This window comes from Pelobates fuscus, chromosome 11 (genome assembly GCF_036172605.1).
Source record: "Pelobates fuscus isolate aPelFus1 chromosome 11, aPelFus1.pri, whole genome shotgun sequence".
Taxonomy (NCBI): Eukaryota; Metazoa; Chordata; class Amphibia; order Anura; family Pelobatidae; genus Pelobates; species Pelobates fuscus.
Window position 1 is genome coordinate 30,745,765 of NC_086327.1, and position 15,069 is coordinate 30,760,833.

General features: G+C 37.5%; 1 protein-coding gene across 1 annotated transcript in view; it reads left to right on the plus strand.

The window, feature by feature from the left end:
* Positions 1 to 12,152, plus strand: part of SHANK1 (SH3 and multiple ankyrin repeat domains 1) — a 317,095-nt gene extending 304,943 nt beyond the window's left edge. Inside the window, exon 24 of the mRNA XM_063435485.1 lies at positions 12,071 to 12,152. Within this exon, the coding sequence (XP_063291555.1) occupies positions 12,071 to 12,146 (76 nt within the window). The 3' untranslated portion in view covers positions 12,147 to 12,152. The remainder of the gene's footprint in view (positions 1 to 12,070) is intronic.
* The last annotated feature ends 2,917 nt before the right edge of the window (positions 12,153 to 15,069 follow it).

Genomic DNA, 15,069 nt, shown 5'->3' on the forward strand with positions numbered 1-15,069 from the left:
CCTATGTTTCCAGTCTGCGTACTGGCCACCAACTCCACAGTGTTTCAAATACGTATTTACATTAAATAAAAAAAAAGAACAAAATAGTGCCCTCAGTAAGAAATGGACCCTAAGGCCCAGAATTAGTTTTGGATGGCACAGTATCCTGATATATACATTGATTAGGTGTGCGATTTCACAATCAGAGCAGAAAATCTTTCACAAATCTTCTAACTGAATGAAATGGACATTCAAAACTCAATCCAATATATTTGTGCTATACAGGATAATTGCAACAACTCCACACAAAATAGCAGTGTCTACTTGTTATCGATTTCTTTTAGTTTGTGAAACAGAAATCACATCCTAATTCCTAAACCTTCCAGCTGAGATCTCCACCAAGAACTAGACAATCGCATACTGCTCTTCATACCTTACTCGGAACGTTGGCTACATCAACTGCATCCATTTCATTTCAGGTGAAATCAACTTCCCCAAAAAAAGCTGAAAGCTTTTACAAATCTTACTACTGTGTTTATTTCATTTTATATTTTTTATAGACATTTCACACTGTTGCAGAGTAAATTGTGATTCCAAGTTTGATAATATTTAATATTTGTTTTACTACTACCTTCATTGTAGTTGCCTTTTATATTATTAGAAAGGCTTGCAGAAACCCGTGTCTACACATGTGTGAAATTTGAATTCTTTCTCTTGAAAAGAAATCGCAGTTTTAATAAGCAAAAAATGAAAAGATACTGCCTTAGTTATGACTGTCGCAAGATATCAGCATTTCAGGGAGGTTTTAAGAGACCCAGTAGGATGATAAAAACTGGAATGACTACAAAAAATAGATTCTATGAAAATGACTTCTGTTTCACAGTGCTTCTTTGGGACAAATCCAACAGGAATTGGCTAATTTCAATAACACGATGGGCAACTGTTACCCAGGAAAAAAGCATTATGAAAACCAAATGTAAGTATTATCCACTGTATATATGACCAAAGGCCTGCCATCACCAGAAGTGCTTATTAGTATGTGAAACTGATTGAATTTTTTTTAATCGGAAATCTATAGTTTTTTTTTCCAGTTTTAAGGTTCAAATAAAATTTAATTATTTAAATAAATTAAATATTCATCTGATGACAAAAAGTAAAAAACAAAAACCACATTTTCCGTAATATATATTTTGTAATATTTGAGGTACTTCTATAGGGTGACAAATGATTCCATATAGAGGGGACTGTGAGACTGGCACAAGCTATCCACACAGGGCAATGAGAGGATGACATATGGGGTTACTCAAATTAGGGACTGATAGATTGTCATGGGCTACTCAGAGAGAGGTGTGATAGAGGGAGCACTGCTAGAAATTATTGCATAAAATGAAGGGTGACAATAGATACAGACACAGGGAAGAGCCTGACACCTAAATGCTCGACTGGTAATTGAAGATCCTTACATCTCCCTTTACCAGCTCATGATTGAACCCAGTGCCCTGACCTCCCTTCACTCTCTGGGCCACAATCAAGCACCTAGGTTGCCTTGCAGGTCATCCCAATGTAATGCAAATTACAGTGCCTCCCTCCACATGGAAGTCTTAACAGCATTATAGGCCCCTGTGAAAAGCAGTGCACTGGGGTCCTGCCTACACAACCACTCACAGGAATAATACTTTGAATGCATCATTTTATTAAAGGAACACTATAGGCACCCAGACCACTTCAGCTTAATGAAGTCTCATTGACAGCCGCTAGAGGCGCTTCCGCGCTTTTCACTGTGAGTTTTACAGTTAGAAGACGCCAGCATCCAACTGTACTGTGAGAATAACCCCACGGTAGTGAGACATTACTTTGCACGGTATTCTTGTGGGGGCAACTTTGCAGCTTGCCCATGTGTTAAGACGGCTCTGCCCCTCCACACTATTTCCAATATTTATTGTTGCAGATAGTTGAAAGTTAAGTAGAAAATAATTTAAACAGTAGTTGAATCTGCTATTTCCATAGGCACAAATTTTAGCAAGATGAGCTAAAAGAATAATAATCATCTTGCAGCTAAATGAAGTGACTGGCTGCCAGGCTGGCACTGAAAACATATCATAAGGCTATTATTATTATTATTAGCTAAATACAGATGCCTATAAAAACCAGAGAATCATATTTTTAAGAAAGAGATAGCTTTAATATCTGAGAAATGAAGCTGAGACCAAATGAAGTACTGTTGAGGAAGACACATTTCCAGTATCAGCCACATGATGGCACAACAACGTTAGGAGTAGAGATTGATGGTAGCAGAAGGATAAAGGATTTATATATTACTATCTTGTAGTTAAACAAAATGATTGCTATTGTTCCTGCAGCACACACTGCCATTTTAGCTAACTAGTTGATGGCAGTGCCTGCTCTATAATACACAAACTGACAAATATATGTAACTCTCTCTCCCTTATTTATTTCTGTCTTTTTAAATTTTGTCTTGTTTATCCATTTTTCCACTCTTTTTGTGTTTTCTTTATTCCTTCCTCACTCTTTATCATCTAACATTCTATTGCTCTCCCCTTCTTTTCTCTCATACTCTCCCTTTCCCTCCTGATTTCTCTCTCCACTTTCTTCATCTCTGGCATTATCACTCCCTTTTCCTCTTTCTAACTTCTATCTTATTTATTCTCCTCTCTTTTAACTCTAAATGTCCTTAGCTCTCACATCCGTTTCCATTCCCTGTTCCTGTTAAATCACTCAACCATTCCCCCATTTACTGTTCTGAACTCGCTGCAGATAATTAGGGAATGAGGGGAAGCACAGAGGGCCCATATTATATTCACCAGGGGATCCACGGATCAGCCATTCATCATGGAAACAGGTATGCACACAATGCCAATGAGTCTGGTCAGGTCCACCTACCAAGACTGTTCCACCATATGTCTGGTAGTGAGTATAGGGTAGAAAGTGATGTCGATGCAACATATATTGCAAGTTTACTCTCTTCCTTCTGCAATGGGATCAGGAAAGAAGGGATACCAGGATGTACACCTTCTGATGACCCAACTTGTAGACAGTGGCTTTTTTCCAGGCTTATACATCATTAGGCTTTTATGCATCTCCTGCACATGCAGGAGCCCTATTTCCATTATGTACTGTGAAACCGACCCCCGTTCTTCGTCGAGCAAGGACATAGACCCAAGAACTGTGCTGAGCTGTGTAGGCCTCTCCTGCTCCACACAAGCCATCAATTTGTTATCGGCTGTCATCTTCAGAATGTGGCAAGCCACCATATTAGGTAAGTATTCACAGGCCTAGTTGAGAAACTGGCGGTGGTAGTGCTAGGATTACCTCACCGGCAAAGGGATGGTGGCAGTGAACTCTGTGAAGGTGTCCACCTCTAAAGAAATATAAGATGAATCAGCCACCTCCCTCTCCTCCATGCTGTCATGAAGGCAGTGAGGCTACCTCAGCAGAGAGCTGCCAAAAGTGATCAGAGTCATCTTCAAAGTGTTATATTAAGTAGCTCACCATATTGTGGAGTAGCAATAAGGAGAGTTGTTGTGAGAAATTCAGGCAAAGTCCAGTCAATTAGTTGAAAAAGTGTTTTTTCTCACAAAGCTCAGGTGTTGTGCGTCTGAAGCCCCACCACCTGCCCCCCTCTTGGCTCTTATTTTTTCTGTTGTTCTAATGTTTTTTTAAAGGTGCATTAAAGATTAAATAGATACACAATCTTCTTTATAATTAGCTTAACCATATTGGTAAAAAAATATATTTAATAATAACAAACCTTTCAGATACTTCCAGTCTTAGTTTGACACAATATTTTAAATGCATTATAACGATAATGAAATAAAATATATTGTAAACATATTTAATTAGTATTATTATTAATATTACAATGTCAAAGAAATAAAGTTGCATTACTTTGAATTTGTCCTTTAGAACACACCTATCAGGAGCCACTTATTCTGGTCTAGCCAGCAGAGAACTATGGGATAAGTCGTGTTTCCCCAAATAGCAGGGCCAACTGCTCTTTAAACCGATAACACAATGTTTCCCTGAATCTTAGGCATTATGCACCTCTCCTTCAGTACTGCCATTATTTATTAAATGGGGGAAAAGTGACTTGCTATTTGATTGCATAATATCGATAATGCATGGTAAAGGTAAATAAAATAAATAATAATAATAATAATAATGGAGAAACTATACACTTTGGTTGGCTAGGTAGCAGGAAGACTCCTATCTCACTAGAAATAGACCCAAAGGCCTCTCTGTCTTGTCTGTGAGGTCTGATTTTATCTTATATAGTCTGTCAGGTTTATCCCAGTATAGCTGTTTTGCTGGATGAGTGGAACTGCCTTGTAGTCTTATAGCAGCCATAACACAGCTTCTATCAGTTAACACAAAGCCCCAGTTCACATTCTACTTAACCAAGTTTTTTACTGGGATTGGTAACTGATATATAGGCCAAGGTTTGTTTGTACAGACACTGGTTCCTCTCTCTGAAGTGAGGAGAGAGCTTAGTCCAAGCTCACTGCATGCATTCTTAAGTATCTTGAGTTTAGGCAAAATATCCAAAAAGGCGACAGGTGCAGACTAACAAGATATCTGAGCTTCTATTTTAGGGTGGTGAGGACTTTTATGTGGAAGTCAACCAGGACCACACCCTTCTGGAGTGCATAGTGCAACAGTCATTCTAAACACCTTCTCCTGGGCATGTGCATCATGATCACAATGTCAGAAAAGGCCTGTGTTTCTGTTCCAGGTTGTTCCAAGGCCTGGTGATTGGAGGGATGTATAACATCAGTAACAACGGCCCATAATGGAACTGGTCCTGGTGACCTTGTTTTATTGTAGTGTCCTGTGGTCACACAAGCTGACTGTGAAGACCCTGCAGTCCTCCATTTATCAAAGACCACCAATACTGAAGAAAGTGACCTGTTAAGGCGAAGATCCAGTACTATGTACCCAACTTTAAGAATTTCTGCTACAGCCATGCCATCTTCCTACCACACCAATGCAGGGCATCCAGCGGCCAAACTCTGCAATGCATATCAGCCTACGCCTTTTTATTTCTTGTTAAGTAATAACTCTTACCTTGTCTAACTTGCTTCAGCTGGGCAACCAGAATTTTCTTATTGCTTGTCGAGCCACTGAAACAATACTAGTTCCTACATTGCGGTTCAGTAATACACGTTGGTCTGATGCTCATAAAAAATGAGGTATGGATCCAACTGGTGAGCTCCAGATTTAAACTGAAGAACCTGGGTGAACAGGTTGCCAATAATCTATACTTTACAATTCATGATCACATAACAGACACTAATGAAAGTAAAGGAGAAGAGAGCTTATACTGCATAGCTGCATCAATTGATAAGAGAAAAATTTAATAAATGCAGCTCTCATTTCAAGTTGTGTCTTAATCGTTTATATACATCTATGGAGTGCGTGTAGACGGGAACATACATAGGAAACATAGGATAATGAATTGCCCACTTCTCATAAGTAATCGGTCTGGAAACATATGTTAAGAGCCAGAAAGAAATATACATTTGTACAATTAAGCAGAGAAAGCTGGTTAAGAAACAACCAATCAATTGATTTAAACTGTAAAACAAACCTGCAAATGTGCTGTGATTGCTTTTCGAAACCTGATTACATTTAATCTTGTTTTGCAGTTGAGTACTGCCAAATACCATTTGTTTAGTTTTTATGTTTTTTCTATAGTTGAATAAATTCCATGTGAGAAATACAAATTAAGGCTTTGCCAACAACATGTGACAGAGGAACTTAACTAAAAGATACCCAGTTGCTGAGCAAGGATACAAAGCACACACAAGTTTTATAGATTCACTGGCACAGACCAACACCTGTGCTCCCTCCATGTTTGAGAAGATTTAAAAGAACACTCCAAACACATTATACATTTCAGCTCATTGAACTACTACTTTATGTGTGAAAAGCGTGTCCTCTTTTTCTTTCTAATTTATAAAAAGTGCAGAAATGAAATTGGCACTTTTATAAATTAACCCTGTTACACCCCCTATGGCTGTCAATCAGACAACCAGTCATGTCACTTCCTGGTTGTACAGCTCAGTGGAGCTAAATTAAAGAGGCAGCCATTGTCCGGAGGACCTGCCTTGCAAAGACTGAGCTGCATTGGGAAATCTGTGATTGGATTGAAAATCTGGTCTGAGGTCGAGGAAAAAGATAGTGGATCTGCAGCTATTGCGAGATAAGATTTCATATACCTCCTTCAGAAAAATACAAAGCACATTATGTGCATGTTTTTTAGGGGGGTTATCTACTAAAATGTTAAATTTTTAATGGTGTATTCCTTTACAGTACCTGTAAATGATGTAATTCACATCGATATATCACAACCTGCTTCACTATGATGGCACATAACACTGGACCATGATTCCTGCAATGAAAGATTTCTGTGTTGGTAAGAGAGGTCAAATTTCGTGTATCTTTCATATGGTTTGCACTCCCTCCCAAAACATATTTAAGAATAATTGGAAAAAAAATCTGAAATTGAAACACAATACTTTGCGGATGTTGCTGTGAAGCTTTGTGATGATCTAATTCTAATACACAATGTATATCACAGTATGTTTTACTGTCCTTGTAAGCATTGTAATGTGTTTTAAAGTAATGTACATTACTGTGTGTTCTTTTGCTATTCAGCACTTTGCATCCTTTGCACACATAAAACATTTTGAACTCCTATTCTAGAGGGATGCTATGGCAGGAGATGAGGACAGAGGGATTATGTGGACTGAAACCAGTCACATGCAGAAATTAGAGGAAAAGAGTTTTAAAAAAAGATGATAATCGGACACTTTAGTCACCAGAACAACTACAGCTTATTGAATTTGTTCTGGTGAGTGGAATCATTACATTCAGACTTTTTGCTGTAAACACTGTCTTTTAATTGAAAATGCTGTGATTTGCTTGTGCTGGCTCTGCCCCTCCTTGAGAGTCTACGCTAATCCTACGGAAAAGCATTATGATTGGCTCACATAATCACTTCTGATGATTTCAGTGAAGCAGGCAGATCAGGGGCAAAGGCAGCAGCTGCAGACTTGACTACAATTAAGACTTTACTATATTTACGGGTGCAAAAGGAGCTAGATGATGGTTTTAACACTATAGGGTCAGGAATACATGTTTGAGTTCCTGACCCTATAGCGTTCCTTTAACATATATAAAGAAAGCATCACATAACAATGCTAACATAAGACAAAAAAAGTGAATGCAAACAAAATATACATTCTAAACAACAAGGCACAAAAATAAATGCATTCTAATATTAGAATCTATATTTAATATAGTAATCATGACATTAAATTTAGGTAAATAAATAAAGCAAGTGTGCAGTTACGTCATATAGGTAATAAGTAACATTATATTTACACTCATCTACAACATTACATGACATTTACCATGAAGTCCGCTGTAAGCCCCAAAACAACTTTAATAAAGTATAGTATAGTGTATACCCCCTACAGTCTCACTGCTAAATTATCTGCCATTTCGGCGTTAAATTACTTGTGTTTCTGTTTATGCAGCCTTAGTCACACCTCCCTTGACTATGACTCACACAGCTTTTTGAAAAAAAAAATGTTTCATTTTCAATCAGACCTTATAGCTTACTGTGTTTACTTTAGAAGTTACAATGTCACACACTGTTAACTGAAGTGAGGCTATTGCTGCCTTTAGCAGACTATTAACAGAGCAGGAGATAAGGCATTGCAAATTTCACTCTGCAGTAAGGTAAACTAACAAATGTAGACTCTTTAACAGAAAGTGTGTAGGGAGGCTTTGTGAATCTCAGTCAGGGGAAGTGTTTGCTAGGATTGCCCAGAATTGTTCGGCACTTCCTAATTTTGTTAATGAAAAAAGTTTCAGGAAAACTAGTCAGAACCCATGAAAAGGGTGCATAAACTAGCCAATCAATGTACTGCACAATATATACAAAATATATATTTAGCAGTACACTTATAGCTGCATTTACCTGCCATTTGGTTCACAAATCAAGTGAGAAGTGACCAGTAGAAAAAAGAAGGAGGAGCAGTAATACTTATATTTATATAATATTTAAAAATATAACAATATTTGTTAAATATACGTTTTCCCTCTTGGGAACTTTTAACTTTATCTGTGAATAAAATCAATATTTCGTGGTGGATCGGAAGTCGGTATTGGGCACAATAACCCGATCGGCCCAAATGCAGACAAACGAATCTCCAAGTCTAGTAACAATAATTGAAAGGGATCTATGATGGAGGCAACCAATTGCAGGATAAAGAGAAGTGGAATTCTACATTTAATTTTATTTTTCACACCTCTGCCATAAATGTTAAATATTTGAGATACGTAAACGGGGAAGTGACAGTTCCATTTAACAATGTGATAGTTCAGTTGGTTAATTCATTGCTTTTAACACTTTATAAAAACCTCAGCATTACAGGGTCAATCCAATCTTTTTAACCTTTTCAATCTTTTCTTTTTTTTATTCTACGTAGATTGATAAAACAAGAACTATTAAGTCGGGTAATAGCAACATCTATTAATCGGCTACCATTAAAATTCAAGAACATGCAAAAGCTCTCTGAGTCCCCATGGGAAGTAAAGCACTTTACATAAAATACGATAATTATTTTTATTTGTTCAATATTTTTCTTGAGTCGAGTGGGTTAAGCATTACATGATCAGGTAGAGCCATCCATACCAAATGTTCATTATAGGGTCATGTAGTTTCCTAATTGCATTACATTGTAGCAAGTTATTTTCCAGAGAATTGCCTTTACTGATTTAAATCTTGAAAAGACAGCAGCCAAGGCAAATCAGAGCGCAATCCAATAACCTGGAGATGGCAGGGGACTGCAAAAACATTGCACGGCAGTAAATGTAAACTACTTTTACGGAGCAAACAGAGGCTAAGTATCTCACGTGACCAGCACCGATGCTCTTTATTCACTGGGACGAAGGCCAGCTTCTTGTTAAGTGGGATCTCTACCTCTCTTGTAGTTTACTTTACATCTTTAGGATTACAGTAGAGTTTTTTTCTGATTTAATTATTGTCCTATTTTTGCCTACATAACAGCTGCGTTGCAAACACTGTGTCAGTCTGTATTCTTTCCCCAACTACAAAAACAATGACTTCATTTAAAAGAGTGGACCTAGTCACCTGATTCCTTGAATGTCAGAGGGACAATGCCCACCCCTCTTTCGTTCAAGGTAATAATGCCAGGTTTAGGAATAAGAAGGGATCCATATGGGTTATAGGCAGTCGCCTAAGGTCATCTTATGGTTAATTCTGCTCTGAATCCATAAGTAGGGTTGACATAGCCACCATATTTTCCCTGAAAAATAACAGACAACTCACTTCTTCAAGAAGGCATAGCAATTAAACTGTTGAATGTTTTAGTGTTAGTTGATATTTTGGACTAATTCTGCATCCTGTGAGATATTAGAGGACTGCTCACAAGGAAGACAGTTAATGGTCCAACCTATGGTCAGAGATGAGAAGTTTAAATCTTCGTGCCAATACTATAATGATATATGTTACTTTTAAAAAGTTCATGCTATATTGACCTAAAGAAAGATCTCTGCAGAGTGTTGTGAACTCTAGTGCTTCCTTATAAACAGAGGACATCAACATATTAAGCCAAACTGGATCAAGAAAAATATTTTTTTCCCTTTATTAAAATGAGCTATCCCAAGCTGACACACGGAATCTTCAGACAATAGTTTTAAAAATGAATCCAAACAGCCACTACCTAAACCCTGGACATATTTTCCAGTAGGCAACCTCCTACCAACCTACTCATGCAAAACTCAACCAGTTCATGTTTAATCAATGCCACAAAATCCCTGGCACCGACGACACTCTGCTAGCTCACAACGCTGGTGATCATCGCATCCTCTGGTGCCCATTTGGCGACCGAGGGCAAGTTGCTGTTTGACAGCCCTCCTATCCAGAACATTATAAGTGCTCTCTTGGACTAGGGTGACACTAACACTCTGTGTACAACGCTGCTTACGCGGCCATGCATGTCACTGTGCTCGCACATAAATCTGTAAACTGGTACCATTGCCGTGCCACCTTGTTACCCATCACACTGCAATAACGCCATAGGAAATCACACTACCTACACCACAAATGTCCCCTAGCTTCCAGCCCCACTAACCCGTGCCTGGGCGTACCCGTAAGATCTCCATATACATATGCATTCTAATTTTTAACTATACACTTCTAACGATACACCTTTTCACCCCACTGTTGTCCACGTTAACTTGCTTTCCGTTTCAGGTACCTTCCTTATCACTCCCACTATGAGAGTAAAACCGAACAGGCATTTGTCTCTAGCCTTCCGTATCTAGCCGTTCGTAGCAATAACATGATTTAATATGAGCAGCTTGTATGCATATAGTAAGACAGACTCTAATTTTTCTTTTTTAGCTATGTTGGTTGCAGGACGACACGTTGCCGTCATAGCCATCCACCTTTACCTTATGGCCCCGACCCAACTATTGAGCCTTGTAACCAACATCATTAACACGTTATAAGATGTTCGAGTTTGTAATAATGTACGTAGCCTCACCCAAGCAACGCACCTGCTCATACTCAATGTTATCCATATACGTTACTTTTTCTTTGTTATACCTAGCAAGCCTTCACAGGCATGACTCCTTAACTTTTCACCATTACCTACCTTATGTACTACCTATTGTTCAGCATACTTCTTGGATAAGATAGAACTGTTAAAACTTAAACATAAAATAAATGGGCATGTACTGCTGTCACTGTTTTCCGTGTACTCAAAGTGTGCGCTGTTGTGGCGCTTGACCTAACAATGTACCTACCTGCACAACAAAAATAAAGATTTTTTTTTAAAAATGAACCCAAACAAGATATTAAGCTGAGCTCTTCAGTAAGTTCCTCAGAGTCATGTCAGAAAGTCAACCCATAGATGCACACAAAAACATAGACATTATGGCCTCAATTTAATATTTGTGGATAGGATTTTCAAACAATTTAATAAACTTTAGTCTTTTAAAAAAATATTTAAATATAAAAAAATATATGACAAAATAATTAAAACATTAACACACTTTTCAAAATATTAAATCATGTTAAAAGTTTATCCAAGAATATAGAATCATTACAAAAAGCTTAACAGAAAATATTAAATTGAGGCATGTATTAGGGTGAGGATGCAGGGAACAAAATAATCTAAACTTTACTTGAACGTGCTTGTTTTAAAAACTAAGATACAAAATACAAAAAAATCTAGTAAAAAAGGCTCTAAGAAAAATAATACTACTACTAGTACTGTATAAATCTGCACTATGCAAGCACTTTAATCAGTGCACTGCATTACACTTTCACTGCTTTTTCACCTGGTATGTATAGATTTATAGAAAGTACACAATTGTATAAACCTTTTAAAAGTACTTAAAGACATAGCACACTTTTTATCTCACGATGTTTTAAAAACTAGGTTAAAAAAATATAGTCTTGTTCTAGTGAAAGGTATATGTTTACAATGATAATCATGATTATTTTTTGACCAGGAGAACAAACTGACCCTGGTCATTTATGGTCGCATCTCCTCAAATCAAGTTCTTTTTGGTTGCAAAAATTAATGCTGTTATGGTTTGCTGAATTTTTTTTAATAAATATACATACTATAAGCATACACTATGGTAATATATAATCTATAAATATGCACTATAAAGATCTATCTTCTCTGAAATTCTAGACACAATAATAGTTACTTCAGACCATTCCACCCTCAATCCTAGGATTATATGTCATTGCATTGCAATTATCAACATGTCAACATGTCTCTGAATTTCACAATTAAAGACCAATATTTTTGTTATTTTATACAATTAATTTACACCTGAGCTGACTTGCATATATAATGTCAGAACTATTCACACTTACGTGGTGTTCCTCTCTCAGTGTGTTACTTTCAATAATACAAACGCAACACTTTATTCTGATTAGATAGATAGTTAGCTTACATTAAAATATATGTTTCCAATACAACTGGGCAGAATAAAATATTTGACTTTGTTTTCTCTCCAGGACCAGCAAAGCATTATTTGATAGAAGTCTGCCGAAACTGGCAAAATGGAGCAGAGAGTGGAGAACCGTGCTATGACGGGGCACGTTATCCAGATGTGGAATGGCCAGAATAGCCAATTCTGGTTCGGCAAAACCTGCTAGAACTCAATGTTATGCATATTTTTTAAATATAGAAATCCTGGATTCACACGTTGTAGTCTCACGATCAAGTCTAATGTTTTCCTACTATCGTCTCCATGTCATTCTTTTAATTGGAAAAAGTTGATAAATGTCGACTGTTTTCCGTCTTAATTTTTTTTCTAATTCCAGCTTGATTTAATGGCAGCTGGAATGTCATCAGCTGAAACCAATAAACAGGTTCAATGGCTCAACATAAAATTGCTGGTAAGTGTGCTTTATAAAATAAGCTTTTTATCAACAACTTTTGGGCAAATGAAAAGGAGGTTCTGCGCACACATTGGACGTATAATATACTCTGAAAAATAAATAACTATCATAAGGCAATATGTAAAATCCCAATAATTATAGAAGGAATAATTGAAAGCACTCACACTTTAGAGAGCCATATAAGTCGGCTCTCTACTTTAAGGGCGCATCAAGTAGTCTCAATAAAGTGCTCTGTGCAGGTGGGTCCCACCAGAAACGGGCATCAAATTTCGTCTGGATACAGTCAGGAACCAGGATAAGTTGAAACTAAAATATTTTATTCACAATAAAAATAAAAATTAGCACCGGCACCGGTGCTAATTTTTATTTTAATTTTTATTGGGAATAAAATATATTACTTTCAACTTATCCTGGTTCCTGACTGTATCCAGACGCAATTTGATGCCCGTTTCTGGTGGGACCCAACTGCACAGAGCACTTTATTGAGACTACTTGATGCGCCCTTAAAGTAGAGAGCCGACTTATATGGCTCTTTAAAGTGTGAGTGCTTTCAATTATTCCTTCTATAATTATTGGGATTTTACATATTGCCCTATGATAGTTATTTATTTTTCAGAGTATATTATACGTCCAATGTGTGCGCAGAACCTCCTTTTCATTTGTCCATCTTCGCATATGTAAGTTTTTTTTAGGTGACTAAAACACGGGTTTGGTTTTTGACGCACTGGGATTTTATGTGCATATTGTTTAGCGCCATTTCACCTACTTTTTGTGTGTGTGTATATCAACAACTTTTGTTGTTTTGTTGAATCTGAAGAGACAATTTACCAGGGATTATGTCCCCATTAAATCAAATTAATTCGCCAAAGCCAATATTTGAATGTAAAATGTTGGCTTTGTTGTTGATATTTAAACCTATATTTATCAACTCCTAATGATACTTTAATGATACGAATTTAATCAATCCAAACCAGTAAATGGCTTAACTGGTGCCGATAAAATTCAATCAATACATGTGAGGAATTAAATCAAGGCCTATGTTCCCTAAAAGCCCTATTTAGAAGTGTTTCAGCCCTGCTAATTTTAAGAAAGCCATTTATATATCAACTGCACCTTATAATTGGTATTGGGCACCTTTAGTTAATATGAAAATTCCAGGGTGTGGTCTTTATCAAGATTCCATTGTTAATTATTTCTGTGCTGGATGCTGATACTAGCAGGCTGGCTTCTGGTATGGGAAATAGACTAATTTAGATGATAATTGCCAGTAGATAAAAGTGTAATTGCTAAAATTTAAGAAACAAACTGAGCACTATTAAAGGTAGATAAATGGATGACTATGATGAAAATGAAAAAAACCTTATTTGCGTGGACCTTGAAATTGAGTACAAATACAAACAATATTTAGAAACAGTATCATTTTCAAACACCAATTTAGAACAGTGCACTACCTATTTTAATTGCAATCGAATGTTTACAAAGAGCTTTCAACCCCCCCTGTATTTTCCGAGTATGACATTAGGTAATTGCAGGACGGGCTTCCTTTTAATATGTATAATTCACTATTCTTGGCTACTTGCCCTGAAGACCAATTGAAAAGCCAATAACACAATTATTGTCCTTCCTCCTTCCCATCCTAGCCCTTTTTCCATTAAGTTCTGGATCGAGTTTGTATATATCAACATTAATTTTACTCAATGTCATAAGCGTACTAAAAATCTGAGCGTTCTGTACAAATATTAACATAAAATATAGCTTCTAGCAGCATTTTACTTGTGAGAACCGAGATTGAGGTGTTTGTCAGTCTGTCTGTCTGTATGTCTATCTATCTATCTTGTCTGTCTGGGGAGTGCAGAAGAACGGTGTTGATGGTATGAGATTACAGGAGAATAGGGATAATCATATGGGAGTACAGGTGGTAATGGTTATTACTGCATGGGAATGGAGTTAACCATGGAAGAGAAGGAATGTGACGATGACTGTACACTGTGGCAAAACTGGAGGGACCTGTAGATGCAAGTGCCCTGGGCCCCTTGTGAAAAGGGGTGCTGCTGGCTTTCATCAGACCCACTGTTTGAGCCTGTAGGGAAATCAAAAGATCTCCCTGTCGGTTCTTTAGAAATTGACACCCTGGTAGTCCGTTGTGCAGCCATAGCCCTCATACTTTGTGTGGTGGTCATAGTGCCCACTGGACCACCAAGAAGCCCACTAGAGTCACCAGGGGATGACTTATTGACCCCCTTCCTGCACAGGTAAGCAGTAGAGGCACAAATACTATATATGTATTAAAATGCATTACTAGTCAGTGTAGGGAGACTCTTCTTAACACATACTTTCACTCTCCCATTGTCACACTCACCACCCCTCACCCTGTCACACTCACCACCCTGCCAAAGTCACTCACCACCCCTTTCCCTGCCACATACACTGTCACATTTTCCTAATCCTGTCACACTCACTACTCTGCCACAGTCACTTACTACCCCTTACTCTGCTACACACCCTATCACATTCACTTACCTCACCCTGTCACACTCAATCCCTAACTCTATCAACACTCAACACCCTGTCACAGTCACTCACAACACCTCACCCTGACAAACTGCTTGTCA